We start from the raw sequence: 27,299 nt of genomic DNA, 5'->3' as shown, positions 1-27,299 counted from the left end.
GTCTTGTGGCTCACATCTGCCAATGACTCTGGCTCCAGAGAATCCAATGCTTTCTACTGGTCTTCACGGGCACCTGCACAACATGCACATACCAGCCCACTTTCCATCCATCCATCCATCCATCCATCCATAACACATATGTATGCATATATATATATATATATGTGTGTGTATATATATATATATATCCATACCCAATATGGGATTAAAATAAAATATATTCTAAAAATCATAATGAGACACTTCTAAATAACAAGTCTAAATGGTAATTTCCTAAAGGAAACTACAAAATACAGAATGGAACTATGAATTCTAATGAGGTTGGTGCATGCTGAATTCTGTGGGGCGTTCATGAAGCAGTAGTTACCCGGTACACTTCAGCTCTGGATCCTTTCATTTATAAGTTACCATTGTATTAATGGGGTGAAGCAATGAGGAGAGTGAGTTGGAAAGCCCAAAGGACAGGTAGCTACGTGATCGAGCAAGACCCTGACCTCCCACCCGGCCTCGATGTGTCATCAATGGCCAAATTACTTGCTTTCCCAAACCTCCCTTCTTTACCTGAAAACGGAGGTAGTGGTCCCCCCACCCTCATGCCCACACCCCCTCCAGCCTCCTTAAATGAGCTGACCCAGAAGACTCCTTCCCACACCTTCCACTCCCGGAACGCTAACTTTGGCACAGGAAGTGTAGCACAAACTGGAAACTCACCTTCCAAAAGCCTAGTCAACGCATTAAAACTTCATTTCCCCTCTTTGCAGCAATGCATCCACGTGGTAGGCAGACAAAGGTCAACATCTTTTTTTTTTTTTTAAAGCAAGGTTTCATGTAGCCCAGGCTGGCCTCAAAACCCCTATGTGGTTAACTTTCTGGTCCTCCTACCTCTATCTCCCAGGCACTGGGATTACAGGTGTGTGCCACTATGTCCGCCTCTAAATCTTTGTTTTCATTTCACAATAGCAAAACAGTTTGAAGTACATTCAGTTCTAATGTCTTTTTTGGGCCCCCCTCCTATAATTGAAAAACAAAAAGTACTAGAAAGAATGTTAACTCCATGGTAAAACACTGCCCTAGAATCGGGGAGGCCTGAGGCTTAATCCCCAGAACTGGGAAATAAAAATAACAACAACACAGTAAAATCCCACAATAACCGACAGACGCGGGTCTACTGTCGTGTGTCGTCTTTTTTATCCCTAAGGCTGAGAACACAGGCCAGAGCCTCACGCATGCGCATGGTCGGCAAGCGCGCTGGACTCCTAGGCCTGCTGTTCACAGTCATAAATCCCGCCGTGACTTGCATCAGAACTTAGACGAAAGCAGAGAAATTTAAGACTAAGAAGTGCTGAAAGCGACACCAATAAAATCCACTTCCAGATAATTCTTTATACTTTCAAATGTGCTTTTCAAAAAAGCACAGGGTTGAAAATGCCCACTACTGCCACTTGGCTGAATTTGCGGATTCCATGTAGTAAGTGTATCGATAACTTTTTTGTGGTTATTCATTGCTCTCCAGGAGGGTTGTTTCTCACTCAGCAAGACATTAAGAACTTTCTCTGACCTTCCAATTGTCCTGGGTAAAATAAGCTGTAAATACATTCTCAGTTCTTTACAGATAAATCTAATATCTTCCTTTAATTAGAATACAAACACATATAATGAGCAGTGCACTATTGCAGATTTTCACATTTCTATTAAAGCAATTCAATTTTTTCTTTCTTCCAGAAGGAGTCACTGTGCCCTGCTGATAGCACACGCACTCTCCCTAACATATCCTCCGAAGAGTGCGCAGACGACAGTCCTTCCTTATCCTAGTGACGAAGGTTTATTGAGGCGTTCAAATCCACTCTAGGTTTTAGACACTAAAATAAATTAGGTCCTGGGGCTCTCTGATGATTGCTTTTACTGTATTCAGTGCTTCCTACTTCCTTTTGGTCCAGATGCTGTATTATGCATGTTTTCTTCCCTTCCTGACGGAAGAAACTGTGCTTCCAGTACAGAAATGTAAGTGTCAGTCGGTGTTAGCAAGCCTTCATTCCCAGCGGCAGTGCTGTGCTCTGTGCATGTCTCTCCACAGGATACATACAGCCTGCCAGGGACTGTGGGCATTCACATAGGAAAACAGAACTGTAATCAGGTAGCAAGGTACTCTCAGCTCTACGCATGGTTTAGTCTATAACCTCGGTGTTCTCTATGCCTCCCCCTGCCCCCTCAGTCTGTCTCTCTGTGTGTGTGACTCTGTGTCTCTCAGTCTCAGTCTGTCTCTGTTTCTTTCTCTGTGTCTCTCAGTCTCTCTGTCTCTGTCTCTTCTTCTGTGTGTCTCTGTTTGCATCTCTCTCAGTCTCTGTGTCTCTGTCTCTGTCTCTGTCTCTCTCTCTCGCCTGTGTACCTGGCCAAAATTCTTCTAGGTCTTTTTGTAGTTTCCTTGAAGGCATGATCCAAGCACATCGTCAGCACGCATCATGTTATTGCTTATCAGTAAAGCTGCGGGCAGCCGGTCAGGCTGCCCATCCATTAATAATTCTAAGTTAAGGACACTGTTCTGACGTGGGAGGAGTGGAGGAAACCAAAGCTAAAACATATTGATGGTTTCTAGTACAGACAAAAATTCTAAAAGCTTAAGATAACTGACACGACAAGGCTAGTTAAGCCTATTTCCTTCCTAGAGTATGGCCGCTGCTGTCTGGGCAGCAAGTGGGGGCCACTGCTTTTGAATTTCCCTGTTTGACTATTTAGTTAGCGGTATGTCCTCAGGGAGGTGGTGAGCACATAGGGACAGGAGCCCGGTCTGTCTTTACTGTTTATCCTGCTTACCTTTCATACGGTGCCTTGGAGTCCCTTCGTGAGCCTTGTTAGATCCATGTGCAAGGCATTAGTGATCTCTGTAACATTCAACCTAACTAAGCAGAATGTAAACGCTGGTCCCACGTTCCAACTTCTTTATAGACCCCTCTCTAATTTCTTGGACACCCAGGAGAAGGCAACATCCATCTTGCCCGTTACGTATCAAGAGCTCTTGCTCTGTTCTAGATTTAGTGCTTTGCAGAAACCTAAGCATCATGTCACACTGTAGGTGAGTTTCTAACACACACTGGTCACCTGTTCCCATCTCCACCATTAACGGTGTCACTTGGGGGATTCCTTTACCTTTCACGAACTGAAATGAAAGACCAAAAAGTCTTGGAAGAATTTAATGTTGCTAACATAATTAGCTTCTCTTTTGGGAAACCCTTTTTTTAGTATTTAATTTTACTTGGAGACATGTATATGTGCATGTGTGAGTGTGTACCATATGTGTGTTCATGCCTGGGGGGGGAAGAAGGAGAGCCCCCCATCCCCTGCAGCTGGAATTACAGGTGGTTGTTAGCTATCCGACGTGGGTGCTGACGACCAAACTTGGGTCCTCAGGAAACACAGCAAGCACTCTCAATGCCTGAGCCATCGCTCCAGCCTCTCTTTTAGGAAGTATTTATAGAGCCCAGCGGTGATGGCGGTGATGGCGCACACCTTTAATCCCAGCACTTGGGAGGCAGAGGCAAGCAGATCTCTGTAGAGTCAAGGCTAGCCTGTTCTACAGAGTGAGTCCTAGGACAGCAAGGGCTACACAGAGAAATCCCTTCTTCTAACATGAAGCATTACCGTGGCCCAGGAAACCAAAGCCCTCTAGCACCGATTTGTAAGGAAGATGTTTCACCCAGTGAAGGCCTCAGAGGCACTCCCAAGAGTAGGGAACCTAAGTGTTAACTCGGAATCCGTTGACATCTATTTCTACCTCGAGGTCTTTCTAGCTTACTTATTGTATTCTCAGCTGTATTTTGGAAAACTGGAAATACCAAGTAGGTGACCTATGAATTAACGAGGCACCATTGTTCTGATTCTGTCAAGCATTAGATTAATCAAAACCAAATGAAAGGTTACTTTCTTCATGTTTTGCACTGTTAATTTTCCACAGTTATTAACCAGCTACCAAGGTAATTATTAAGCTTTCAGGCCAAACCGTGTTTCTAGAGTAACACACCAGCACCACAGTGGATCTTACCGGCTTAGAACACGTGGGTGTCACTCACTTTGCCAAATACGAAGCTCAAGCAAGATTTTAAAACAAAAAACAAAACAACAACAACAAAAACAAAACAAAACAAAACAAAACAAAAACCCCAAACAACAAAAACTATGAGCAATTTGATCCATTGTTCTAACTAAGGCAGAAGTCATCAATTCAACCAAAGAGAAATATAAGACTCATCAAAAAAAAAAAAATAATAAAATAAAATAAAATAAAAGCTGCACGAAAGAGCAAGTCATGAATAGGCAAAGAGAGAGGAAATGGGGGACTGTGCGTTCCTGAAATTTGGAAGAAAAAGAAACGAGAATGTGGATTCATAAAGAGAAACAAGGAACAATTTACCAACTTTATTCCCAGCCCCTCAGGATAATGCGTTTCCAATTTACTACTCCCGTTCAGGAACATCTCCACCCTCCCCTCCCACTGGAGAGGCGTGAGAGAGTTTGATAAGGAACCCTGCGCCCATCGAGATGATCAAGCCTTCTGCTCCTGTGGCCGGATGCCAGGAGAGCCCAGCAACCTCCCACCCCTGGGAAATCTAAGCCTGCACAGAAGCTGGCAGCCACCAGGCCGCAATCTCTGTACTAACAGACCGAAAACTCGGGGACAGTTTTGCATTGTGTGTTGCTATTGCATAGACTTTTAAATGTTCATAGCAATGAAATTCTTTACCAACTCCTCTTTACAAAGATTCAAATAAAATGGATGCCGCGGGGGGAAGTTGGCATTGAGTTCGTGTGCCTTTCCCCCTGAACGACGGCCAGTTGTGGTTAGAGGTGGGTGAGCACAGGTAAAATAATATAATAGTGATAAGTGGGACCAAGGGCCTCAAACACCTCACAATAAATTAACAGCCCAGTTGTCCGTGAGCGCAGATTTCCGATTCTTATGCCTCCCAGTGAAACCAAGAGAGATGAAAGGATGGAAAAACTGGGCCTTGTAGTCTTAAAATGCTGTCATAGCTCGTGAGCTATACCCACAATGATGTCTTCCTGCCCCACGGTGGAATTAGTGTTTGTCTAAATGCATTAACTTTAGGCGCACCCAAGTACCCAAGAGGACCAGCCCCATAACAAAGCAAGTGGTTGTTTTTGCAAGTCAGTGATCACCAAGCCAGAAAAAAAAAAAAAAAAAAAAAAAAAACATTGCTGGAAACAAAATGACAAGAAGCAAAGGGGGGGGGTGCCACAGGAAAAGTTACACCCCTCAGAGAGGGGACACTCACCCTCGTCCTGATAATCTGACCAAAAGGATGCTTCTGATGTGAGGGGTGGGCCGTGAGTCCCACTCAGATTGTCATCAGAGCTGTCCTGGCCAAGGTCTCCTCCTGAGGATTGAGAAAGAAAATCAAGTCATCCCGTGGCCATCTTGATCTGCACGTTCGCAGGTGTCTTCTGGTACTTACAAAGATGGAGGCACCCCTGAGCTGATGCACATGTCCACCTTTAGCACAGGAGAGATAGAGAAACAACTTTTAAGAACCAACTTACCTGTGTGTGAAATCTTCCACGCTACCACCTACCTCTCCCTAGCACTAAGCACCTGGTAGCTTCGTGTGGGGAAAACCTTTTACCACAAAAGAGCAATTTCTCTGTCACATTTAAAATGAGAACATAGCTGTATAAATTTGTTTTCACATATTCTGCATCTCCATGAATTACAACCTTTACCCCCGCCCCCGAAGGCCGCTTTCTCTTTCCATTTCTAAGTGAAGCAGAAAGAGTGACACAAAGGCCTAATTTTCTACACGTAATATAATGTGGAAGGTCAATACTCTCTTCTTCCCTGAAAAATATGAGCAGTAAACAGAGAGAACCCAGACTTGGCTGGAATCTATTCCTATTTAAATCACTACTTGCTTTGCAACCTTAATAAAGTTCGCTCTTGTAATTCTAGTTTACAGCCTGAAAGCAACCTCTCAGGGATTCCAAAAGCCGGAGGAAGGTAATATTTGTTCTGCAAAATGACTTTGATAAAAGGTAATGTATATACAATACTGTATTATGCAATTAAAACATCGCTAATCCCTTTCGGGTGTTTTTCGGCCTACGTTGAATTGTATTTTGTAGAAGTGGCCAATGCTATTATGATACTTTAAAAGGTCCAGGCAGGGGATGCCTGCTCACGCAGAAACCGGAAGAAAATGAAAGCATCGCAAATGGCTTTCCTTAAAAAAATCCCCCAAACAGAGGTACAGGCTGCTGATAAAAAGGACACCGACAGCTGCTTGGTTCATTTCACCAACATGAAAACGGGATTTTTCAACCGAATTTAATATTATCATCTCAGATACTAATATCCAAAGGAAATCACCAGTGCTAATCTCAGTAAACACTGTATGGTTTTTTTGGCCCAGGATTTCAACCAGGGGAGCAGTGAAACCAAACAACCTGCGAACAATCTCGATTGGCTCGCTCTAAAGGTTTATTTCCTACAATTAAACCACAAGGATGGGGAGGATATAAAGTGATTTAAAAAAAAAAAAAATGGCTGTGGCCTTGTCTTTCCACAAACCAGACTTGCCTTCCAATGCTCAGTGGTAGGTAGGTGTCCTCCACTGCCCAGAACATCTGCACTCCCAGGACTTTAAAAAATAAACGGTAGAGTTTATTGTAGGAAAAAAAAATTCTTTTACCCCGACACAACAGTGACTAGCTAAAACCAGACCAGGCACTTCCTGAGCTCTGAACAGCAAACCATCTCCGTGCGGCTGCTGCCCAGCAAAAACCTCACATGCTAGACAGAGGCTTAAAACACTCAAGTTTTACACAGTGGCAGAGCCTCTGATGACGGTACCAACAAGGATGTTCGTGAGTGGCCTGGCTAGAAACCTGAAAGCAAGCTGAAATGAGAAGAAGAGTCTTCATTTTTGGAGGCAAATCAACCCCTCCCTTTTTTCTCTCTTTTATAAGTTGTATATGTTCCAATAAAAATTTAATATAGATAGCATAGACTGACCCTCACTGTTCAACTACCATTCTAGACTTCTTAGTGTTCTGTTTGCTTCACACACCTGACAACCCGCCACCACAGGGATGAACCCACCCCTCTCTATCTAACATCTTAGAAATATATGATCAGGGAGAACCTTTGCTTTTGTGTCTTTTAATTTTTTTTTTTTTTAAATAAGTTGTTTGTTTCAGACAGGGTCTGTCTACGTAGCACTGGCTGTCCTGGAACTCACTTGTGTAGATCGGGCTGGCCTGGAACTCACAGAGATCCTCTTACCTGTGCTGGGATTACAGGCCTGCACCACCATGTCAATCCTTAAAATAAGTTCTGTGTAAGCATTGTGGGGCTAGTGCACACGGCTTTGTATACAGCCTTCATGCAATTTTCTTCAACGTCAGCTTCTTCCGGGAGTGAAATCTATCTGCCAAACCGACAAATTAATATTGGTACATTCGAGCTTTGTCTGTACTTCATAGAATTTTCCATCGATGCCTTTAGTTCTGTTCCAAGACCTGGTCCCTCGTGCTGATGGCACTCACAGCTTCCTTGTCTAAAAATCTCACCCCGAACACCTGCCTGGATTTGCCGCTTGACTGATTCACCTCAGAAGGAGAGTCACTTCTGTGTGAGCACAGGGGTCTCTGGATAGTTAGTTACACAAGGTGGACTCACAGTGACTCCATTGTGTTTGGTGCCAGCCTCTGCCCCTGTCTACATACGCAGCAAGGAGTGGTTATGGCGCACTGCTTCCTACACAGCCTAGGTCAGTACTACAGATGGTTGTGGCTGAGAAAAACACTGAAAAATACGCCTCACGCTTAAGTGTGAATAGTCCCCAATGATGATGCCACAAGCGTTTTTAACTATCACATCCAGTGGCCCACCTCACTTGGGCTCACACAGAATCTAGCCTCCCGGGCTGTGTAAATAGATGCTCCAATGTAATTAAAAACGATTGTAACTAGTTGAGAGGCATGGGTGAAAAGTTTTATAGAAGAGCCGACAATTGCTGTGGTCCTTTTGGATCAGCTTAAGTTAAAAGGCATAGTTTTTCCTTAAAGCCCAGCGGCTCGTGCTCTCTGGATGCGTCCGTCCACAGCTCTCCCAGCCCCTCCCCGTTCCAAGTGGCCACGACTGGAGTCCAGTGGGATCGGGCGTAAATGATCACAAGCTACAGTGACAGACATTTCCACCGAGCAACTGAACAATTAGGGCTTTGAACTCCATCTGCTTAGAGTGGCTTTCTCAGAAGCGAGACCCTCTACCACTGGAGACACACTTCCCACTGCAGCTCACTCTGAATCGATACATTTCTCTACAGATATATATTCTAACATACTATGTCTCCATTAGTCACCTCCACTGCCTTCAGCCCCCCCCCCTTTTTTTTTCCTTTTGTGTTTCTAAACAAGATTTAGGGGAATTCTATCAGGGGCTCACCTGCCATTAGCTGGTAATTTGTTCCTCGATTCTAAGTGTCATAAGAATTGGGCGCTCTATCCTCTCCTTAGCACACTTGGTGGCAGGCTCGCCCGCTCGCCTGCTGAGTACCTGTGCTGAGGGGCCCATCCCGGAGATGATTTTGCTATTGCTCTTTTTCTCAGAGTCAAACTCAATTTCGTTCATGCTTCCTAGAGTGATAGGTTAGGAATTTCTGGGGCTGGAGCAGGAAGATGGAACAGCTTTGTGTCAGGTGGAGGGTAATTATTTGCCAGGGTTCCTGTGTTGTTAATTTTTATTCCCTGTGTTTTCATTACCAGCTAATGAGTTTTCCCCCTTAATTCGGAAACAATCGCTTGGCCACTAGAAGTTGGCTTTTGCTGCCTCGGATTCAACCAGCTGTTGCTGCTCCATAAACTTTATGGAGAAGTGAATTCAGCTGCTAAGAAACTTTCATTTTACTAATTCAATTCCAAATAGAATCGGAGAGGGGGGGGGGTGTTAAAAAAAAAAAAAGGAGCCATGATGTTCCCCTAGTAACTCTTTTGATAAACCAGCCTGGTTCTGAATTTGCAGGTGCTATTTAGGGACAAAGGCAGAATGCGGTGACAATTTTACTAAAGAGATGAAAAGAGATAGAAAAGCAGACTAGGCACTAAAAAAAAAAAAAAAACACGGTGATATAGAGGAACAGAAAGTGTGTGAAACACAAATGCACACTTTCTGTTCGATATGTAAAGGCTCGTTAGCACTTCTTATGTTGGTCTACGTCAACACCCTTTCTCTCTCCTCTAATTAACTGTGAGCGTGCTGCTGTGAAGTCTGCTGTCACCTGTAGGCAACTGTGTTGTGTCACGTGGTTAGAAACGTCCTGCATTTCGCTATGACTCTTTTTTTTTTTTGCATGTCATTGAATAATGTACAGAAATAGATGCTAGTGTGAAATTGTAATTTTTATTTATTTATTTATTTATTTTGCCTTTATTGCTGTTGACACCAGAAGAAAATGAGGGCTTCCTACTCCGTTGACGTTTAAGAGCCCACGGGGCATGAGACTCCCTCTTAAAGCTAATAAGTCCTCAGCAAAATGCTATAAGCAAAGTTTCCTGATCCAAACCCAGTTAGTTTTCACACTTGGTAGCAGTACTATGGCCAGCTCTTCTCGGACCAATTTAACACTAACTCAGTTCCCGAAGCTCGACTCTGGTAGGATCGTCAACATGGCAGCTTATCCCTCCTTGTTAGAACCATTCACCTAAGTCACTGGCTCTAAAGCAATGTGTTGATACAGACGTGACCAGATATGGGAAATGTCACTCACAAGTGACTACAGTACAGAGCACATCTGCGACACCAAAGCTGGGGGTGGGGTAGGGGCATGGGTTGTGTCTGTCAATACTTGTGTTATAAATTACACACCATTTTGTACAACCTCATGCGTTAGCAAATGTATGGTGTTTCCCACAGAACATCTGCAAGGCTTCACCGACTTCTGAATATCCATTTGGACTTGCGTGGTTGGTTCTTACGATTAATCCACACGCAGTGAAGGACTCAGATTCTTCTCTGTTCTATGCAGCCTGGCTTCTTGCCCATCTTTTTCCTCCTCTATCTACCCATAAGTCAGTGTATAAATATTCCTTCGCATTCCCAGCCACCCACCTACCCAAGGCCCTGGCAGTGAGTGTGATAGTACCGTGTCATTAAATCTGCAGAATGAATGAGAGGCTGGTGAAGAAAGTTTCCATTTATCGCTCTTGTGAAAAGTTGCTTTAACTAGGACCTTGATGCAAAAATGGTCTGAGCTTAAGTTCTGAAGGAGGGTTCTGTTTCTTAAGAATACTGCTATCTAATTACACGGCCACCCTAAGAATAGCACTGGTAAGGGTGGAGCAGTGTAAATAATAGGAAACAGACACAAGTTGACATTCACAGAACAATCGCTACAAAACACCTGTGAGTCGAACAACGCAAAAGGCGGCACAGCTTAAGAGCATCCCCAAACGAACCACAGTCAGGAGGAAGCTGGGGGAAGGAACAGCCAGTGGAAGTCCGTGGCTAAGACAGGCTTCCGCAGCGGCAGCCCCTCCCCCACTTTTAAAGAAAATGGTCCTTTGTGGTGCAGTTTCTTGTTTTAGCCAGTAGGGTGAGCTGCAGTGCGTAGCATCATCACAGTTTCTTTTAAAAAAAAAAAAAAAAAAAAAAGGAGGACAGGAAAGAACGAAGAGAGACAGAAATACACAGAACAGCAACACAGACACAGAGATAGAGACAGAGGGTGACAGAGACAGAGACAGAGAGGCAGAGGGAGGGAGGGAGGGAGGCAGGCAGACAGACAGACACCTTCCAACATGAACTCTTCGGCTCTCTCCCTGTCACTTTTGGAAAATGCTGGGAACTTTAACCCTGCTCAAGTTTTGCATAAAAGCTCAGCTCCCAGACACCAACAAACCGGAGGGCTGGCAGCAACAGGTACAAACGGATAACTGTGTACGTGACAACGCACCCTTCAGAAAGCAACCTGCAGGCTGTCATCCACAGTCCCAGCTTTACGCTAACACAGTCCACCTACCACTGTTTTATTTTCGCTGGCACCAAAACGGAACCTGCTGAGTTAAAAAATATTTTCACTAGTAATGAGAGCTTGACAGAATTCAAAAAGCGTGCAACCCTGCATTTGGCGGTGCACAGACAAGAATGCTGTAAGACAAATGCATTGGTCATTGACCGGCTATAGGCAGTCATAACCTAGAATTCCTGGCTTGTGGTTCTGTTTTCTTTGGACCTACTGTGTTCTCCATCCTTCGCTCTCATTGTGAACTATTCAACTTCATTTCAGTATGTTTTGATTTGCAGGAGACAGCCGGCTGCGGTACTGATAGAACAGCTCGTGGGATTCTGTATCGGCTACAGGCTCTGGGTCAAGGCGGCTCATGTGGTACCTCAAGGGATTCTCGGTATAACCTTGGGACAAGTTAGCATCCCAAAGATGCAGATGAAGATACGTGGACATGAAACAACTCACCAACTTACTCAGAGCCCAGAAGTGACCGGGAGCAGCAACACTATGCTTTGAACCCACCCTGTCTGGTTACAAAGTGCTCTCCCTAGTCCACCAGCTCCCAGGCTGAGTGCTTTATAAACCACGGTCATTATTCAAAGGCAAAGCGTGCTGAACGACAGCCAACAACTTGAGTTTATGGTATTAATCAAAACTTAAGCTATTGCCACAAAGGCCAATTCTACTCCATACGGAGATGGGAACTGTCAAAGCCGCATCTGATCAGGAAGGAAGTGGCCTCATTCACAGCTCAAATTTGTTGTCATTGTATTGTTGGGACAACCTTTAAACTGTCATTTTTAGCAAGGGATCATGCTCATGAACTTTAATACAACGACTTCGGGCTTAGATCAATATGCTGATTTTTTTTTTTTTTTTTTGCAGCATTTTTCTGTACAATTATGTTGAGTCCTGGGTACTTTGACCCTGCATCACAGAAACTGGGCTCAAATGGGCCATACCTAAGTGTGGTTCTGACCTGGCATCTGTCTCTGCAATCATTGTGCTATCACTAACATAGTAGGAAAATTCCTTGAAAACATGGATGTCCACAGGAACATAGCGATCCTGTTACCGTTTGCTCACTTCCTTCTCTCTTCCCATCATCCCCCTTTCCTCCATCCCAAACCAGTTACAGCGGCAGCATCTTAGCATCCGTTTATAGTCCTTGCCCACTCTACGGCCTATTTTGCTTCACGGCTTAAGAAATCTCTTGAGACTATCAGGCTAGTTTGATTCCAGGGTGTTTTGCTAAAAGAGAGCGAGGTGGGCTGGAGAGGTGGACTTTGTCATTCCTGCAGGGGACCTGAGTTTGGCTCCCAGCACTCACATGGTGGCTTGCAACCTCCTGTAACTCCAGTTTTAGAGGGTCCAATGTCCCCTTCTGGCTTCTGTGGGCTCCTGCATACACATAAATTGATTCAGGCTCATACGCACATATATAAATAATAAATAAATCACTTTAAAAAAAATGAGAAGCCGGGCGGTGGTGGCACAGCCTTTAATCCCAGTACTTGGGAGGCAGAGGTAGGAGGATCGCCGTGAGTTCGAGGCCAGCCTGGTCTACAAAGTGAGTCCAGGACAGCTAAGGCTACACAGAGAAACCCTGTCTCGAAAAAGAAAAAAACAAAACAAAAGCAAAAAGAAAGAAAGAAAGTTAAAAAAAAAAATGAGGCACTGCTTTCTTCAGGCCATTGTTAGATCTAAGGAATGTTGTGTGAAAGCCCAAGGAATAAAGATCAGACAACACATCGTTAAAAGAACGGATCGTGGGTAAGATTCACAGGCCTGAAAACCTGAAGCAGCTCTTGACACACGGTAGAGAGGCAAATTATCTCTGTGAGCCATACAGACCTCCGGTAACCACCAAGGCTGCCATGCCCCTGCTGAGATCAGAGCTTCCTGTTCATTCGCCCAACAACATACATGCGCAGTCCTTAACAAGCCAAGTCTCTTGCTGATGTCATCATCAACTCAAGGTTCAGTCCCTTGGACCAGAAGCTTCATATGGAAACATCGCCCTATTTTCCCCCCTTTCTTGCTGAGGTCTCATTAGCGCAAGCAAAGCATATAAATCTTTTTTTTTTTTTTTTAGTATATAAATCTTAAGTGTAAAATGCACCACTTGATGATTACGCAGCCAGAGGCTTCCTACTAAAGAAGAGGATAATTCCACTGTCCTCTCCCATAACAGTTCATCCAAATGGGCTGTCGATCACCCTGACAGGAAAGCACCCCACAGGAGCCCATCTAGTCTAGAGACTTAAAAAATAATAATAATATAAGGCCTCAACCCCACACAAAGAACCTCAGGCAACTAAGGGATGCTGAGAGCAGCGGGAGAAATGGTCTTCTCCAGAGGAGGGCACATCAGGTGTTTAGCAGTACCGACCGGTCGGCCCTGAAAACACACATATAAGCAACATTGTAGAGACTGAGATGGTTATATTTAGGAATATATATGTCTAGACATGTTCATGTATGCATATAACAACAATTAAGGAAAAAAAAATAGGCCACGAATTTGAAAAAGAGCAAGGAAGGGTATATGGGAGGGTTTTGGAGCAGCGGTTTTCAACTAGCTTAATGCAGCAACTCTTTAATACAGCTCTTTATGCTGTGGTGACACCGCCCCCCACCCCCCGCAATAAGATTATTTTTGTTGCAACTTTATAGCTAAGATTTTGCTACTGTTATGAATTATAATATAAATATCTGTGGTTTCTAATGGTCTTAGGCGACCCCTGTGAAAGGGTCGTTCATTCTAAAGGGGTCGTGACCCACAGGATGAGAACTTCTGGTTTGGAGACAGCAAAGGGAAAGGAGAAATGGTGTGATTATAGCGCAATTTCAAAATTAAAATAAAAGTGGAGGAAAACATATTATTAATAATGATGATAATATAAAGTTTAACTTAAAAAGGTGGGTTTAAACAATGGCCTCTCTCTGGCCATTGTCCATCCTCACTCCATGACCGTCACTTCATAATAAACTCCACTTACCTTCTACACTGAAAATTAATAAAACAAAATTTTAATGGGCCACGTAAAGGCATTTGCCACCAAGCCTGATAATCTGAGCTTGAGTCCCTGGGATCCACACGGTGGAAGGAAAGAACTGACTCCTGCAAATTGTCCTTTGACCGCTCCATGAATACACGCGAGGGTCCGTGATTGATGGATTGATGGATTGATGGGTTGATGATTGATGGACCTACGGATTGAGACACAAACCCATCGTGCAGCCAGGCTGACTTAGAACACTTGATCTCCTGCCTCAGTCTCCCAAGCACTGGGACTGCATGTGTGTAACCCTACGACTGGCTGGAAAACATCTTTTTAGTGATGAATTATGACCAGCAACCTCTCCAGGCTGGCGAGTGTGTGTATTACATTCAGATCAGCTGACAAAGCCAAAGAGGGCGCACAAGATGGGTTTCTCCCCTCTTGACCTCGGTTAGAGTCAGCAGTAACTGCGAGTTTGGTTTTATGCATCGTATAAATCTCCTTGCCCATAACTTAGAAGCCTCTCCCCTGCTAGTGACACTTCAGCCACCCTGGTGTAGTAAGCCTCCTTGTGGGCATACTAGGAACCAAAGCTGGGCCCTCTGCAAAGGCAGGAAATGCTCTTAACTGCTGAGCCATCTTTCCAGAACCAAGCCAGGTTTTTGTTTGTTTTGGGGGCATTTCTTTTGCCTCAATATTATCTACTCTAGAATACACATTTAGAAGAAACATAAAAACATAAAAATCTTAGAAAATATCAACTTCAAAAAGGAAAAAAAATGGGGCTGAGAGACGGCTCAGCAGTTATGAGTACTGGATGCTCTTCCAGAGGACTCAGTTTCAATTTCCAGCACCCACATGGTGGCTTATTGCAATCTATGACTCTAACGTACTGGGATCCAATGTCCTCTTTGGCCTCTGTGGGCACCAGGCATGCATTTTGTTTTTATATCCATATACAGATGTAGACCTTTATATTTTTTTAATCTGACTTTTTTTTTTTAGACAGTGAGTAGATCAGCAAACAATTTGTATAGTAATTGTAAAGTGCATGATTCCACTCAGAAACCCAACCAGCAGATGCAAGAGAAGGAAAAAGAATTTGAACAGGTATCAAAGTCGGTCACTAACTTCAAAACCAGCTTGTGTGTGTTTCCGCTTCCTGCAGATTAATGTATAAAAAATGCAGCAAATATAGAAGGTGTGTGTATGGGGGTAGGGGTGGGGGCTTAAGGCAAAAAAACCTCCTGTCAAGATTGTTGATGCTAAAAGGTTGGGCCAAAGCCAAAGGCAAGAGCATGAGGTCTGTGCACATTTCCCTCATCAATCCCCCAAAAGACGAGGAAAACACACTTGAAGAGTCCCCTTTAAAAAGTAGCATAGGTTAGGACAGTGTTCGTTTTCAGCCAACACTTGTGTTTATAAAACAGCAGCATTCCAGGGAGAGTGGTAGAGAGAGACACTCAACAATAAATTATAAATACTGTAAATTCAGACTTTTCCTTACATTTGCAGACACGTCATAAATTTGGACTGTGTTTCTTTTGTGTAAATCCTTCTTAGGACTGTGCTAAAGCCTCTTGGCATGAAGGCAAAAGAGCATTTTCATAAATAGGACTCAGTAAAGTCACGGTGCACTCCATCAATTCCAAAACACTTCTCTTAGACTTCAAAGGTAATCCCACCACTGCCCCCTACCCCCACCCCACCCCCCGCCCAGTGTAAAGATGGTGTTCTCTCACTGCTTTCATGTTCTGCTTCTTGTAATTGTCGGAACTACATGTTTCAAGTATGTGGTGGCCGGGGATGAGAAGCGAAGCAGCATTCGTGTCCTCATTCAACGTGGTCCAGACGTTGTGTGAGCAACAAGCCCGTCAGTCGAAAGCTCGCCGTAGGCTTTTCAGTACGAGTGCCGTTCATGTGCCCTATGAATGTAAACCTCACAGATGCATCCATGTGTCTTACAGGGTCCCAGGGAAGGGCTCAGCTGGAATGGATGAGTTTTATGGAAAGATAGGGAGCATTTATTATTAAGGCTCCACACACATGCTCGGCTCTACTCTGAGACGTAAATACTTGTGTCTTTAAAGACCCGCTCGCTACCACATGCAAGTGCTGTTTGGGGGTTATAATGTTATTAGAACATATCAATGACAGTGAGGGCAATAGTGGGGATGCATAGAGGAGAAAAGGGATGCTTCAAGATGGTACAGAGCTTTCCAAGTCTCTCGGAGCTTTTACAAAGACCTGGGATTTCGATTTAAACCTGCTTCAAACTCACATTCCTCCCACTAAGAACATGAACTTAAAATAAAATATATAGAGCAAGCCAGGTATGGTGGTACATGCTAGTAGTCCCAGCACTCTGAGAGGCAGAGGCAGGTGGATCTCTGTGAGTTTAAGGCCAGCCTGGTCTACAAAGTGAGGCCAGGACAGCACCCTGTCTCAAAAAATAGAGAGAAGCTCATTTCTAGTGTGTTTTTGCATCTAGCTACACGAACCTATGCAATAATCTTCTGCGTCTCACAATACAAATAAAATAACCTCACTTTTAAATAAACCTCAACATGGTTCTTTTTTGACATTTTCTGGAGATCAAACCCAGAGCCTTATCTATACTAGGCAAGCACTCGATACCCCCAGCTCAAAAATTATAAACTTGTGAGAAATCAAACCAGGCAAGGGCTGGCAAGACAGCTCAATGGGTAAAGGTGCTTGCTGGGCAAACGTAATGACTTGAGTTGCACGTGCATGCGTGCATGCGTGCACGCGCGCGCACACACACACACACACATATAAAAGTAGAAGGAGAGAACTCACTCCACAGAGTTGTTCTCTGGCCTCCGCACATGTGCTATTGCACATGCATGCTCATATTTGCATACACAATAATAAAATAAATACATTTTCATTAAAAGTTACATTTTGAAAATATCATCTCATTTTAGTATGTGTACATATAGGTATTTTGCCTGACTGTCTGCTTGTGGACCACAAAAACATGCGAACAGCCCAATGCAAGTGGAGGCCAGAAGAGGGTGTAGTTTCCCTTGGATTGGAGCTACGGATGGTTTTGAGGCATTATGTGGGTTCTCAGAACCAAATCCTTAGACCTTTGGAAGAGCAGCCAGTACTCCTAACTGATAATACCATTTCTCCAGCCCCTCAAAGCAATTTCAAAATAATCTAAAAATAGCTCATGTTAAAATTCCTAATTCTCTTACAGATGCCACTTGTTTGTTTGCTTGTTTTAGTTTGCCTGATTCAGATGAAGGCAAAAACCCACACGTTCATTGACAAGCCACTTAAATCTTTTAAAATATTAGTCAATGTGGCTTCATGTTTGTTGGCTTTGGTTTGGTTTTGGTCTTCTGAGACAGGGACACACTAGGTAACCGTGGCTGGCCTTGAATTTGAGGCGATTCTTCTGCTTCTGCCTCCAGAGTGTTGGGATTGCAGGCATGGACCACCATGTCAGGCTTTCTCAATGTTGCTATATAATAATATATCTATGCATGCGTACATGTGTTATATATTATCCTTTGTACTATTTGTTTTTTGTCAACCTATATTTTTAGTAATCAATTTACTTTGAGGTGGATAAAGACTTGGCATTTTGAATATGATTTTTTACAATTTAACTAAGGAGGCACAGTTCATATTAAAATATATTAGAGGGTCAGGAGAGATGGCTCAGTGGCTAGGAGTGCTGGACGCTTCTTTTAGAGAACCTGAGTTCAGTTCACAGCAACAAAGTTGGATGACTTACAGCTACCTATAATGCCCGCTCCAAGATATCTGGCATCTGCCCTGGCCACACGGGCACATAGAATCTGGCATCCGCCCTGGCCACCACGGGCACTCACACGTATGTGCATACACACGGGCACATAGAATCTGGCATCTGCCCTGGCCACACGGGCACTCACACGTATGTGCATACACACATGCACATAGAAATTAAAAAGTAAAATGAATCTTTACATGTAAATTATGCTAGATAATTTTCTCAGGAACCTCAGCACAGATATGTCTGGTTAAAGAACGGTCAAAGTGGTGAGAGACCTCACGGCTCATTTCCACTGATGATCAAAATATGAAGGAGTGACAACTGTAGCCAAGTATGGTGGCATACGCCCATCATTCAAGAATTTTGGAGATGAAGACAGGAGGAAAATGAGCTCAGGGCTATAGTAAACTACATAGTGAGATCAAGGCCACCCTGAACTTTGAACAAAACAAAACAAAAACAAATAAATAGCAAATACATATATATGACTGTGTTATAAATATTTATAATAGTCTCACTGGCTTGCCCAGTTTATTTTTTAAGTATTATGATATTTGTTTTAGACTTTGGGTCCCTGATAGGAAATTCAGCAAATGGTTAAAAAAAAAAAAAATTGGCAATTAATTTTGAATTATGTACATTATACCTTCTATGTGAAATTTTGATTTACTACATTAAAACTGTCAGCAATTAACTCATCTTATCAAAGGAGAACGTGAAACAAGAAGAAGGAAATCAGGTTGTGCCATGACTTAAAATGATGGTGTCATCAAATCTGAAGGGCAAAGCGGATTGTTATTTAGACAGCCAATCAATATTACCTTGTAGATTCTGATGGCTGCAACGCAAACAGTTCCACGGCAAACACCTCACAACTCTCCTCCATAACTAAATTAAAATTTAAACTTTTAAAAAATTGCTTTGTTATTGTTGTTATCTGTTTGTTTGTTCATTTATTTTTGCTGAGTATGTAGCTCAGTGACATGTGCAAGGTCCTGGACTCAACCTGCAGCACACACATGCAATAAAATGATGATGATGATGAAAAGAAGAGCAAGGGAGAGGAGGGGAACAGGAGGGGGGAGAAGAGATGGGATGGAGGGGAGGGGAAGGAGGCAGAGAGGAAGAGGAACAGAAGGGGGGCAAGAAGAGGAAGAGGAACAAGAAAAGGGAGAGGAGGAGGCATAGGAAAAGGAGGAGGAGGAATAGAAAGAGGAAGAGTAGATGAAAGGAGGGGAGGAGAGGCAGGAGGAAGGAGAGGAAGAGGAGGGACAGGAAGAGGGAGAGGAAGAGGAGGGACAGGAAGAGGGAGAGGAAGAGGAGGGACAGGAAGAGGAGGGAGAGGAAGAGGGAGAGGAAGAGGGAGAGGAAAAGGAGGGACAGGAAGAGGGAGAGGAAGAGGAGGGACAGGAAGAGGGAGAAGAGGAAGAGGAGGGACAAGAAGAGGGAGAGGAAGAGGAGGGAGAGGAAGGGGGAGAGGAAGAGGGAGAGGAAGAGGGAGAGGAAGAGGAGGGACAGGAAGAGGGAGAGGAGGGAGAGGAAGCGGGAGAGGAGAGGAAGGACAGGAAGGGAACGACAAGAGTAGTTTTCAAAGTAAGCAGGCCTTATATTATTGAGATTATCTGAAGTCCTAAAACCAAGGCTTTTCATGATCCTCAGTTGTATTGAGCCTCGTCAAGAGAGTTTTTCTAGGTTGGTGAGAAGACTCAGCAGGGAAGAAAGCTGGCTGCCAAGCCTGACAACCCGAGTTCAACCCACCAAGCCCATATGGTGAGAGGAAAGAACCAGTTCTGTAAGTTGTCCTCTGACTTCCACTGTGGCACATGTGTGTGCACACATAAACACACACACACACACACACACACACACACACACACACACACACACACCCATGATAGATAGATGGAGTAGATGGATGGATGGATAGATGGTTTTTAAAGTAAAAGAAAAAAGAAGCTGTCCCATTTATGTGTCCTCTACATTAAAGTAATACTTCGTTATGTGTCCTCTATATTAAAGTAATAATTCACTAGATTGTATTTTCTTCTTCTTCTTAGATGATATATAAAAAACAACTTCCTCCGAGATTGAAACATTTCGTCTTTTAAGGAAGTCCCTGAAACTAACCAGCTTCACTAGGCCCCTCCCTCCTAGAGAAAACAAGCCTCGCTGCTGCAAACAAGACCCTCAGACAAGCCGGGGTGGAAAGATTCATCCTAGCCCAGTTGGCCTGGAAGGGATTTAGACCAACTGAGGCACCTACAAAGGATGCTGTCTAACCTGTTGAGCTGCCTGCAGGCTGTGCAGTGTGCTGTCGCCGGTGCTGAGGTGGCCTTTGGTGGTGATGCTTTGAGTCATTTCTGCTCCTGTAAGTAACCCTTCATCTGTATTCCTGTAAGTAACCCTTCACTTATATTCCTGTAAGTAACCCTTCACCCATATTCCTGTAAGTAACCCTTCACCCATATTCCTGTAAGTAACCTTTCACCCATATTCCTGTAAGTAACCCTTCACCCATATTCCTGTAAGTAACCCTTCACCCATATTTACTCATTGTTCACCATGTTGGATTTTGGTAGTATTCATACTTTGGTCTGTCAGGGGCTCCCTATCTGGAGTGGAAGTGGAGATGTGTGTGCTATCTCCCTAGAAGTTTTGTCACACACTGATGAACCACTAAGGAAGATGACAATGAACCAATAGTGTACGGGTGAAAATGTATGGGAAGAATTAATGTTATTATTATAAACACACTGCTAAGAAAGGCTGAACATGGTGGTGTACATCTATAATCTCAGCGCTGGGGGTGCTTAGGCAGAAGAATGGAAAGTTCCAGGCCACCCTGGGCTACGCAGTTAGTTCAAATCTAGCCTGGTTATATAATAAGACTTACTATTAAGAATAAAATGACTTCTTAACGTTTTTACTTAAGTTTATTTTAGACAATATAAAGTATGAGGTCATCATGTCTATCTTTCCTCGCTGGTATCATCCCAATATTACCAAGTCTTCTAGGGCTTTCTAAATTCTTCTGCTGTGCTGGGTGTGGTTGCATGCCTTTGATCTTGGCAAGTGGGAGACAGAAGCAGACCGATCTCTGGGCTTGAGGGCTAGTCTGACCTCAAAAACAAACAAGCAAAGCTGGAAATATGTTTTAACAAAATATAAAGTAGGAAACTAAAATTTTAGTGAAAGTAATGCCGTCTGTGCTAAAGAGACGGCCCGGTGGATGAAGAAAGGGCTTGCTGCATAAGTGTAAATCCCGGGAGTTCAGAGCTCCAGCAGCCACGTAACACAGGAAGGGGAAAACATGAGCTACAGGATCAATGAGAGACCCTGCCTCAGTAAATAAAACATAGATAGATTAGGTAAGGAAGACACCCAAGGTCAGTCTCTGGCTTCCAGACAGACAGACACACACACACAACACACACACACACACACACACACACACACTTTTTTTTTTTTTTAAATCTAGTACCATCACTCAACACTAAGTTCCTGGAAGCGTTAAGACGCAGTGTGGGACAGGCACCCAGAGCTAATAAGACAATAAGTGATACTGGAAATGGTCTGGTGTTTAAAAGGTCACGGAGCCAAGCAATTCATAATGCGTTCCATAAGTGTGGGGCAAAACTGCAATCCTCTGAGAAAGTGAAAACCCCTGCGTCTTCTAAGTTGAGATAAGGAACGCACAGGATGCTGCCACAGCCGCCACCCTCAACCAGGCCACCTAAGAGAGTGACAGGGGCAGCATTGTGCACACATGCTGGCCAAGTATTTGAAGTTTCAAAAACATTCCAACTTTGAACCTTTTACAAATGTGTTCTAATCTCATCCTTTATTTTTAATTTTGCACACAGCTGTCTTCTGGCGTGCTTCTGAGAATCAAGCCAGATGCTGGGTTCATCAAGAAAAGGCAGGGAAAACAATGGTTGGGAAGCAATTAGAGGCACAGAGGCTGCGGCGAGGCGCGTATTAAAATGTGATAGCGTTGGTCTGGTGGGAATTCCACATGGCTCCGTTTCTGACATTTCTCTGCTGCCAGACAGTCCGTGTGGAAGGACACGGTGATAGAGGGTAGAACACGCTAAAATTTCTTTCTGGGGCAAATGAAGGATTACTCGAGTTGGAACCCACCCAGGGATTTTATTGTGGACTTGGCTACCATTCTATTTGAATGTTGCAGGATCCTGTTAGCGTCTAACAAAACTCAAGGAGTAAAAGCATATTATTGCTCTGGCTCTGGAAAACAATCCAGCAGCCACCCAAGGCATGGCGCCTCTTGTTGCTGAAATAGCAGGGCGGTGGGGGGGGGGGGGGTGCCCAGTGGGGTGAAGGTTAATTAAACACTCCACTGACTTTGCTCAGAAATGACTAGTGGTGCTGTGTGGAGAGACTTAGGAGAGGACAGAGAAGTCATCGACACTTTCTTAATATAAAAACTACTTATGGTCAAGGCGTACTCACCTTGGGGCTGAAAATCCCAACAGTACCTAAAAAAATACAAGAGAGAAGAACGGACATCAGTCAAACTTGAATGACTCAATTTTGGTTAATATACCATGTCTATAGAATAAATCCCCCCACCCCACCCAAAAAAGCTCGGTGATCGGTCAGTCATCAGCTGGAGCTTGGCTTTGTTTAAGAAAAGCAAGTACCTTTGATGTTTTTAAGATTCTTAAATGGCTCAAAAGCTGCATCAGTGCAACAACTAAGGAAAGTGCCTTTTAAACCTAAGGGCTGGGGGCTCGGGGGGACTTGAGAAGTGGCTCAGTGGTTAAGAACACTGGCTGCTCATCCAGAGGACTCAGGTTCAATTCCCAGCACCCACATGGCAGCTCCCACCTGTCTGTAACTCCAGTTCCAGGGGGATCTGACACCTTTGCATAGACAAGTGGGCAGAACACCAGTGACATAAAATAAAAGTAAATTTAAAAACCAAACCAAACCGGGGATGCCCTAGAAAGGAAGCTCATGGTGGCTCAGGGCTTGAACAGGATGGCTCTTTATTGAGACAGCTGTCCTTCCTGCGGATTACAGAGCCATTAGCACCACCGGCCTGGGTAACAAACACTAGTGGTGTTCCTGTGGTTATAACCACCCAAACCCCAGGACTGAGAACACATCCTCCACTGCTCTCACTCTTTAAGTGTACCAGTGAGGCCAGGATGGTCGGACCGGGGTTGTCTCACATTGGTAGTGGGAGAGCAGAGGAATGAAGCAGGCCCACACAATCCCCAGCACCGTCTCCTCTCCTCCCACTCCGTGAAATGACTGGCAAAACCAATAACCCTTGAGGTCTTAAGTCCTGAACAGCCATGATGGAGTGGGTCACTTGTAAATCACTTCTATGGAACCCGACTTACATCTTTCCCCCCACAGAAACAATGTCACTTATGATGGTTACCCACAAAAGCCTATTTAGTGCCTTCACAGGAAACTTACATTGCTCTGTATTGATTTTTCCTCTAGGGTATGGCCACCCTTCCTCTTAGCTTCGCTCTTCCCATCAGCTTGTGTGCTCTTGTGAAATGCAGCACACCCTCCCTCACCCCTTCAATCTCTCCATCGCCTGCCCCACCCCCACCTTTTTCTTTTCTTTTCTTTTTTTTTTTTTTTTTTTTGTTCTTCCAGACAGGGTTTCTCTGTGTAGCCTTGACTGTCCTGGATTCACTTTGCAGACTAGGCTGGCCTCAAGCTCACAGAAATCTGCCTGCCTCTGCCTCTGCCTCCCCGAGGGCTGGGATGACAGAAGTGCACCACTGCCTCCGGCCTCCTGTCCCATTTTTGCATCTTCCCCTCACCCCTCCAGGCTCTCCATCTCCTGTCCCCATTTGCACACATCCTCCCCTCACCCCTCCAACATCTCCACCTCCTGTTTCATTTTCAAAGCCTCCCCTCACTCCTCCAACATCTCCACCTCCTGTCCCATTTTCTTCACCTCAGAGTGCAACATTCAAATGCTTGCTCTTCCCCACACCCTCATCTCCCCTTCCCTGGTAACTGCCACAGGGTCATAATGACTATGCCTTAATTCTTTGAGCAGACATAGAGACTTCCACACCACTAAGTAGGAGGGCTGTTTCTCTGTCTTCATCTTGGCCTCTTGGGGGATCTGCACCTGAGGCTTTCTAGGAGGAAAAGTGCACATTTTTAATCAAACCAAGAGGGTCTGTAACCATAGAAGGTTCAGGGAAAGGCCATACTTGGGTGGGCCAGTGTGTGCAGGACTCAAGTGAGGTTTTGGCTGCATTAGGAACGTCAGCCCCTCAGCTCTGCCTCTCCTGAAAACTGTGGGAAATGGAGCAGTGAGTGATCCCTGTGCAGGAGGCTGACGTGACACAAAGGTAGGTGGTGGTCTGAGGGAAGTTTTTAGAGAAGAAATCAGAGCAGAAAGCTGCTGTGTGGAAGGAAATATAAAACAACAGGTTAGAGAGAGGGCAGAGGAAGGTGAGAGGGGAAGGAGGTGGTGAGAGGAGAGGTGGGAAGCAAGAGCTGGTGGGAGGCAGAAGCCTTTGACATCCGGAAGAAGGGACGTCCATCCGGGCGAAGGGTACACGTACACTAGGACTGGCAGACATTTAAATCCGGTTACAGTCTGTGACTGTAAGGTGGGTCAGTCTCCACCCAGCACAGTGCAGCTGACAACTGCACAAAACACCTTCCTGTCGAATGGCTGGCTGGGAAGTATACTTTTCTCGTTGCTGTGACCAAATGTAGAGCAAGTAGCAGGAAGGAAGGAAACCGTTCTCTTGGCTCATGGTTTTTGAGGGAAAGCAGACCATCTTGGTGAGGGAAGACATAGAACCTAAGTAGCAAGTGTCAGCAAAAGGTGGCAGGTGGCAGGCACGGCTGCAGTCAGGAAGCGGAGAGCTCGGCAGGAAATGGCCAGGGCTGGAGTCTTCCAAGGATCTCCCCCTGGCACCTTCTTTCCACCAGCCGAACGTCTTAAAGGTTCCATGACCTCCCGGACAGTGTCAGGACACAGGAGCCTGTGGAGGGCAGTCTGTACTCACATCAGAGCAATGACCAAATGAGCGACGTATCAGACAGGTGGACAGGTTGTTTTCCATCTTCTCTGGAAGTATTGCTCTAGCGCCCAATTCTTACCATTACCCATCTTCTAACTAAACAGTACAAGAAATGAGGGGGCTGGAGCTAGCTTGGTGGGTAACAGTACTTGCCTGCTCTTCCCGGGGACCCCAATTTGATTCCCAGCATCCCATGTGGTGGCTCATGACCATGTAGAACTTCAATTCCAAGTTGGGATGGGGTATCATTCTGGCCTCTATAGGAATCAGGCATGCACATGACACAGACCGACATGTGTGCTAATTGAGCAAACCGTTAAATAAGTAAAACATGTTATTGATGATCTCAGCCTCTTTTCATGCCTCCTTCTCCCACTAACCCCACTCCAACAACCAGGTGTCCTGGCTTCTCTTTGTTAGTCAAGAAGATGAACCATGTGATAAACTCACATAGACCTCAGGATTAGGCTTCTGCTAATAGGAACTTCATTGTAAGAAGGTCCCTTGCTGAGAAACATCCACGTAACAGGGACAAATGGGGGAGCTGTCTTACACAACTGACATTAAATAGCAGAATCAACTTTTTTTTAAACATTTTTGGCAAACTTTCAGTGATACATTGTGTAAGCTTGGCAAGGTATTGTTGCAAACACCAGTTCCCAGGAGGGCGAACTCAGCTGGCCTCCTGAGTTTGAGGCCAGCTCAGCTACATTGCAAGACCCGACCTTAGCACCACCAACAGGGCTTGGAGAGATGGCTCAGCAGGTAAGAGCTCTGGCTGCACTCCCGGAGGACCCTGGTTCCATTCCCAGCACCCACCTAGCAGCTCACAGCTGTCTGTAATTTTCCACTCTAGGGGTCCAATGCCCTCCGCTGACTTCTGCAACTACCAGACACACCGGAGATGCACAGGCAAGCATGCAGGGAGACTACTCATGCACGTAAGCAATAAACTGAAATTTAAAGACTTAAACAAAAGTAACAACGATGACGACAAAATACACGAGTAAGTTACAAGCTCTAATTAACAGATGGTGTGTGACTCTAGCTAACAAAACTATACTATATACCTGAAAGTAGTGAAGGGAGTAGGTGAAACACATTCTTTTTTTTAAACTTTGTTTTTTTATTAATTCATTCACATTACATCTCAATAGTTATCCCATCCCTTGTATCCTCCCAATCTTCCTTCCCTCCTGCTATCCCCCTACTCCCCTCCCCTATGACTGTAACTGAGGGAGACCTCCTCCCCCTGTATATGCTCATAGGGTATCAAGTCTCTTCTTGGTAGCCTGCTATCCTTCCTCTGAGTGCCACCAGGCCTCCCCATCAAGGGGACGTGGTCAAATATGGGGCACCAGAGCTCGCGTGAAAGTCAGTCCCCATTCTTATAGTAACAACAACTGTGGGCAGGAGGTGTTGGGCGTGCTAATTAACTTGTGCGTCAAGATGGCCTTGAACTACTGATCCCCGGCCTGCATTTCCCGAGTGATGCAATTACGGGTGTGTACTGGTATATCCAGTGTTACGTTGCACTGGGGAATCAAGCCCGGGGTCTTTGCTCATGCTAACCAGGCACCCTACCAACTGAACTATACCCCAGTCCCAGAGGGCACTTCTAAAGGGAAGCCGTAAAGCTTTGGCAATGTCAACCGAGTCTCCTGTCCACAGGACTCATGTGAGGTCTTCACCTCATATCCTGGGCTCGCTCTTCATCACAGTGTGGAACCTGCAGTGCTCTCTGGGAAGCATTTGCTTAAATCTGGGCGGCGGCTTCCAATTCTTCCGCTTCGCTCTGGAAACAATTCTCTTTAAGCTGGAGAGCACGGCAAATCTGGAGCTAAATGTTTTAAATGATACAACGGCTGCAAAAGAAGGAGGGGGGGGAGCGCACAAACGCGCGTGCGCACACGTGTCTAGCCCAAAGGCCTCTGAGAATTTCCTATCCGGCCTGTGCAGAGAGATAACAAATACTTCTTTAATCTTCTCTCGGAACCTTCAGCTTCTGTAGGGAAGGGAAGCTATCACTACCCAGCAGGTCCCACACTAAGACTCACTAGCTCCATGCAAATAGAGTTTGGGATGGCGCGGAGGGGTGGGAGGGGGGAAGGTGGGCGGGGGGAGGGGGGGGTGCGGAAGACAAGTACAGCATGAGCCAAAAGAAGATGCTGTGTGCCATATTGATGGTGGTTATCTTTATTCAGTACAGACAAGCCTGTCTTCACATGTAGCTGGCCTGCAGCTTTTCATTTTGTATGCAAAAATCAAATTCCACGCACGGCGTGGGGCTGGAGAGATGGCGCTGCAGTTAAGAGCACTGGCTGCTCTTCCAGAAGAGCTAGGTTTCATTCCCAGCACCCACAAGGTGCCTCGCAAACCACCTGTAACTCTAGTCCCAGAGAATCCAATACCCTTTGGCCGCTGCTGGCATCAGGCATGCAAATGGTGCACGGAC

General features: G+C 44.9%; 1 protein-coding gene across 2 annotated transcripts in view; it reads right to left on the bottom strand.

Annotated features, from left to right (window-relative positions):
* Positions 1-27,299, bottom strand: part of Skap1 (src kinase associated phosphoprotein 1) — a 293,807-nt gene that overhangs the window by 214,380 nt on the left and 52,128 nt on the right. The window contains exons 3-4 of one of the 2 annotated variants that reach the window (XM_051158403.1): positions 22,281-22,306; positions 5,289-5,390 (exon numbers count right to left, since the gene is read on the bottom strand). In XM_051158403.1, coding sequence (XP_051014360.1) covers positions 5,289-5,390; positions 22,281-22,306 — 128 coding nt within the window. Of the gene's footprint in view, positions 1-5,288; positions 5,391-8,455; positions 8,590-22,280; positions 22,307-27,299 lie in introns of those variants that run through there. The other variant, XM_051158404.1, reaches the window with a different exon arrangement.

This window comes from Acomys russatus, chromosome 16 (assembly GCF_903995435.1).
Source record: "Acomys russatus chromosome 16, mAcoRus1.1, whole genome shotgun sequence".
In the NCBI taxonomy this organism is placed as follows: domain Eukaryota; kingdom Metazoa; phylum Chordata; class Mammalia; order Rodentia; family Muridae; genus Acomys; species Acomys russatus.
Note: the sequence above shows the minus strand (reverse complement) of the source record. Positions and strands in the feature narration are given on the sequence as shown.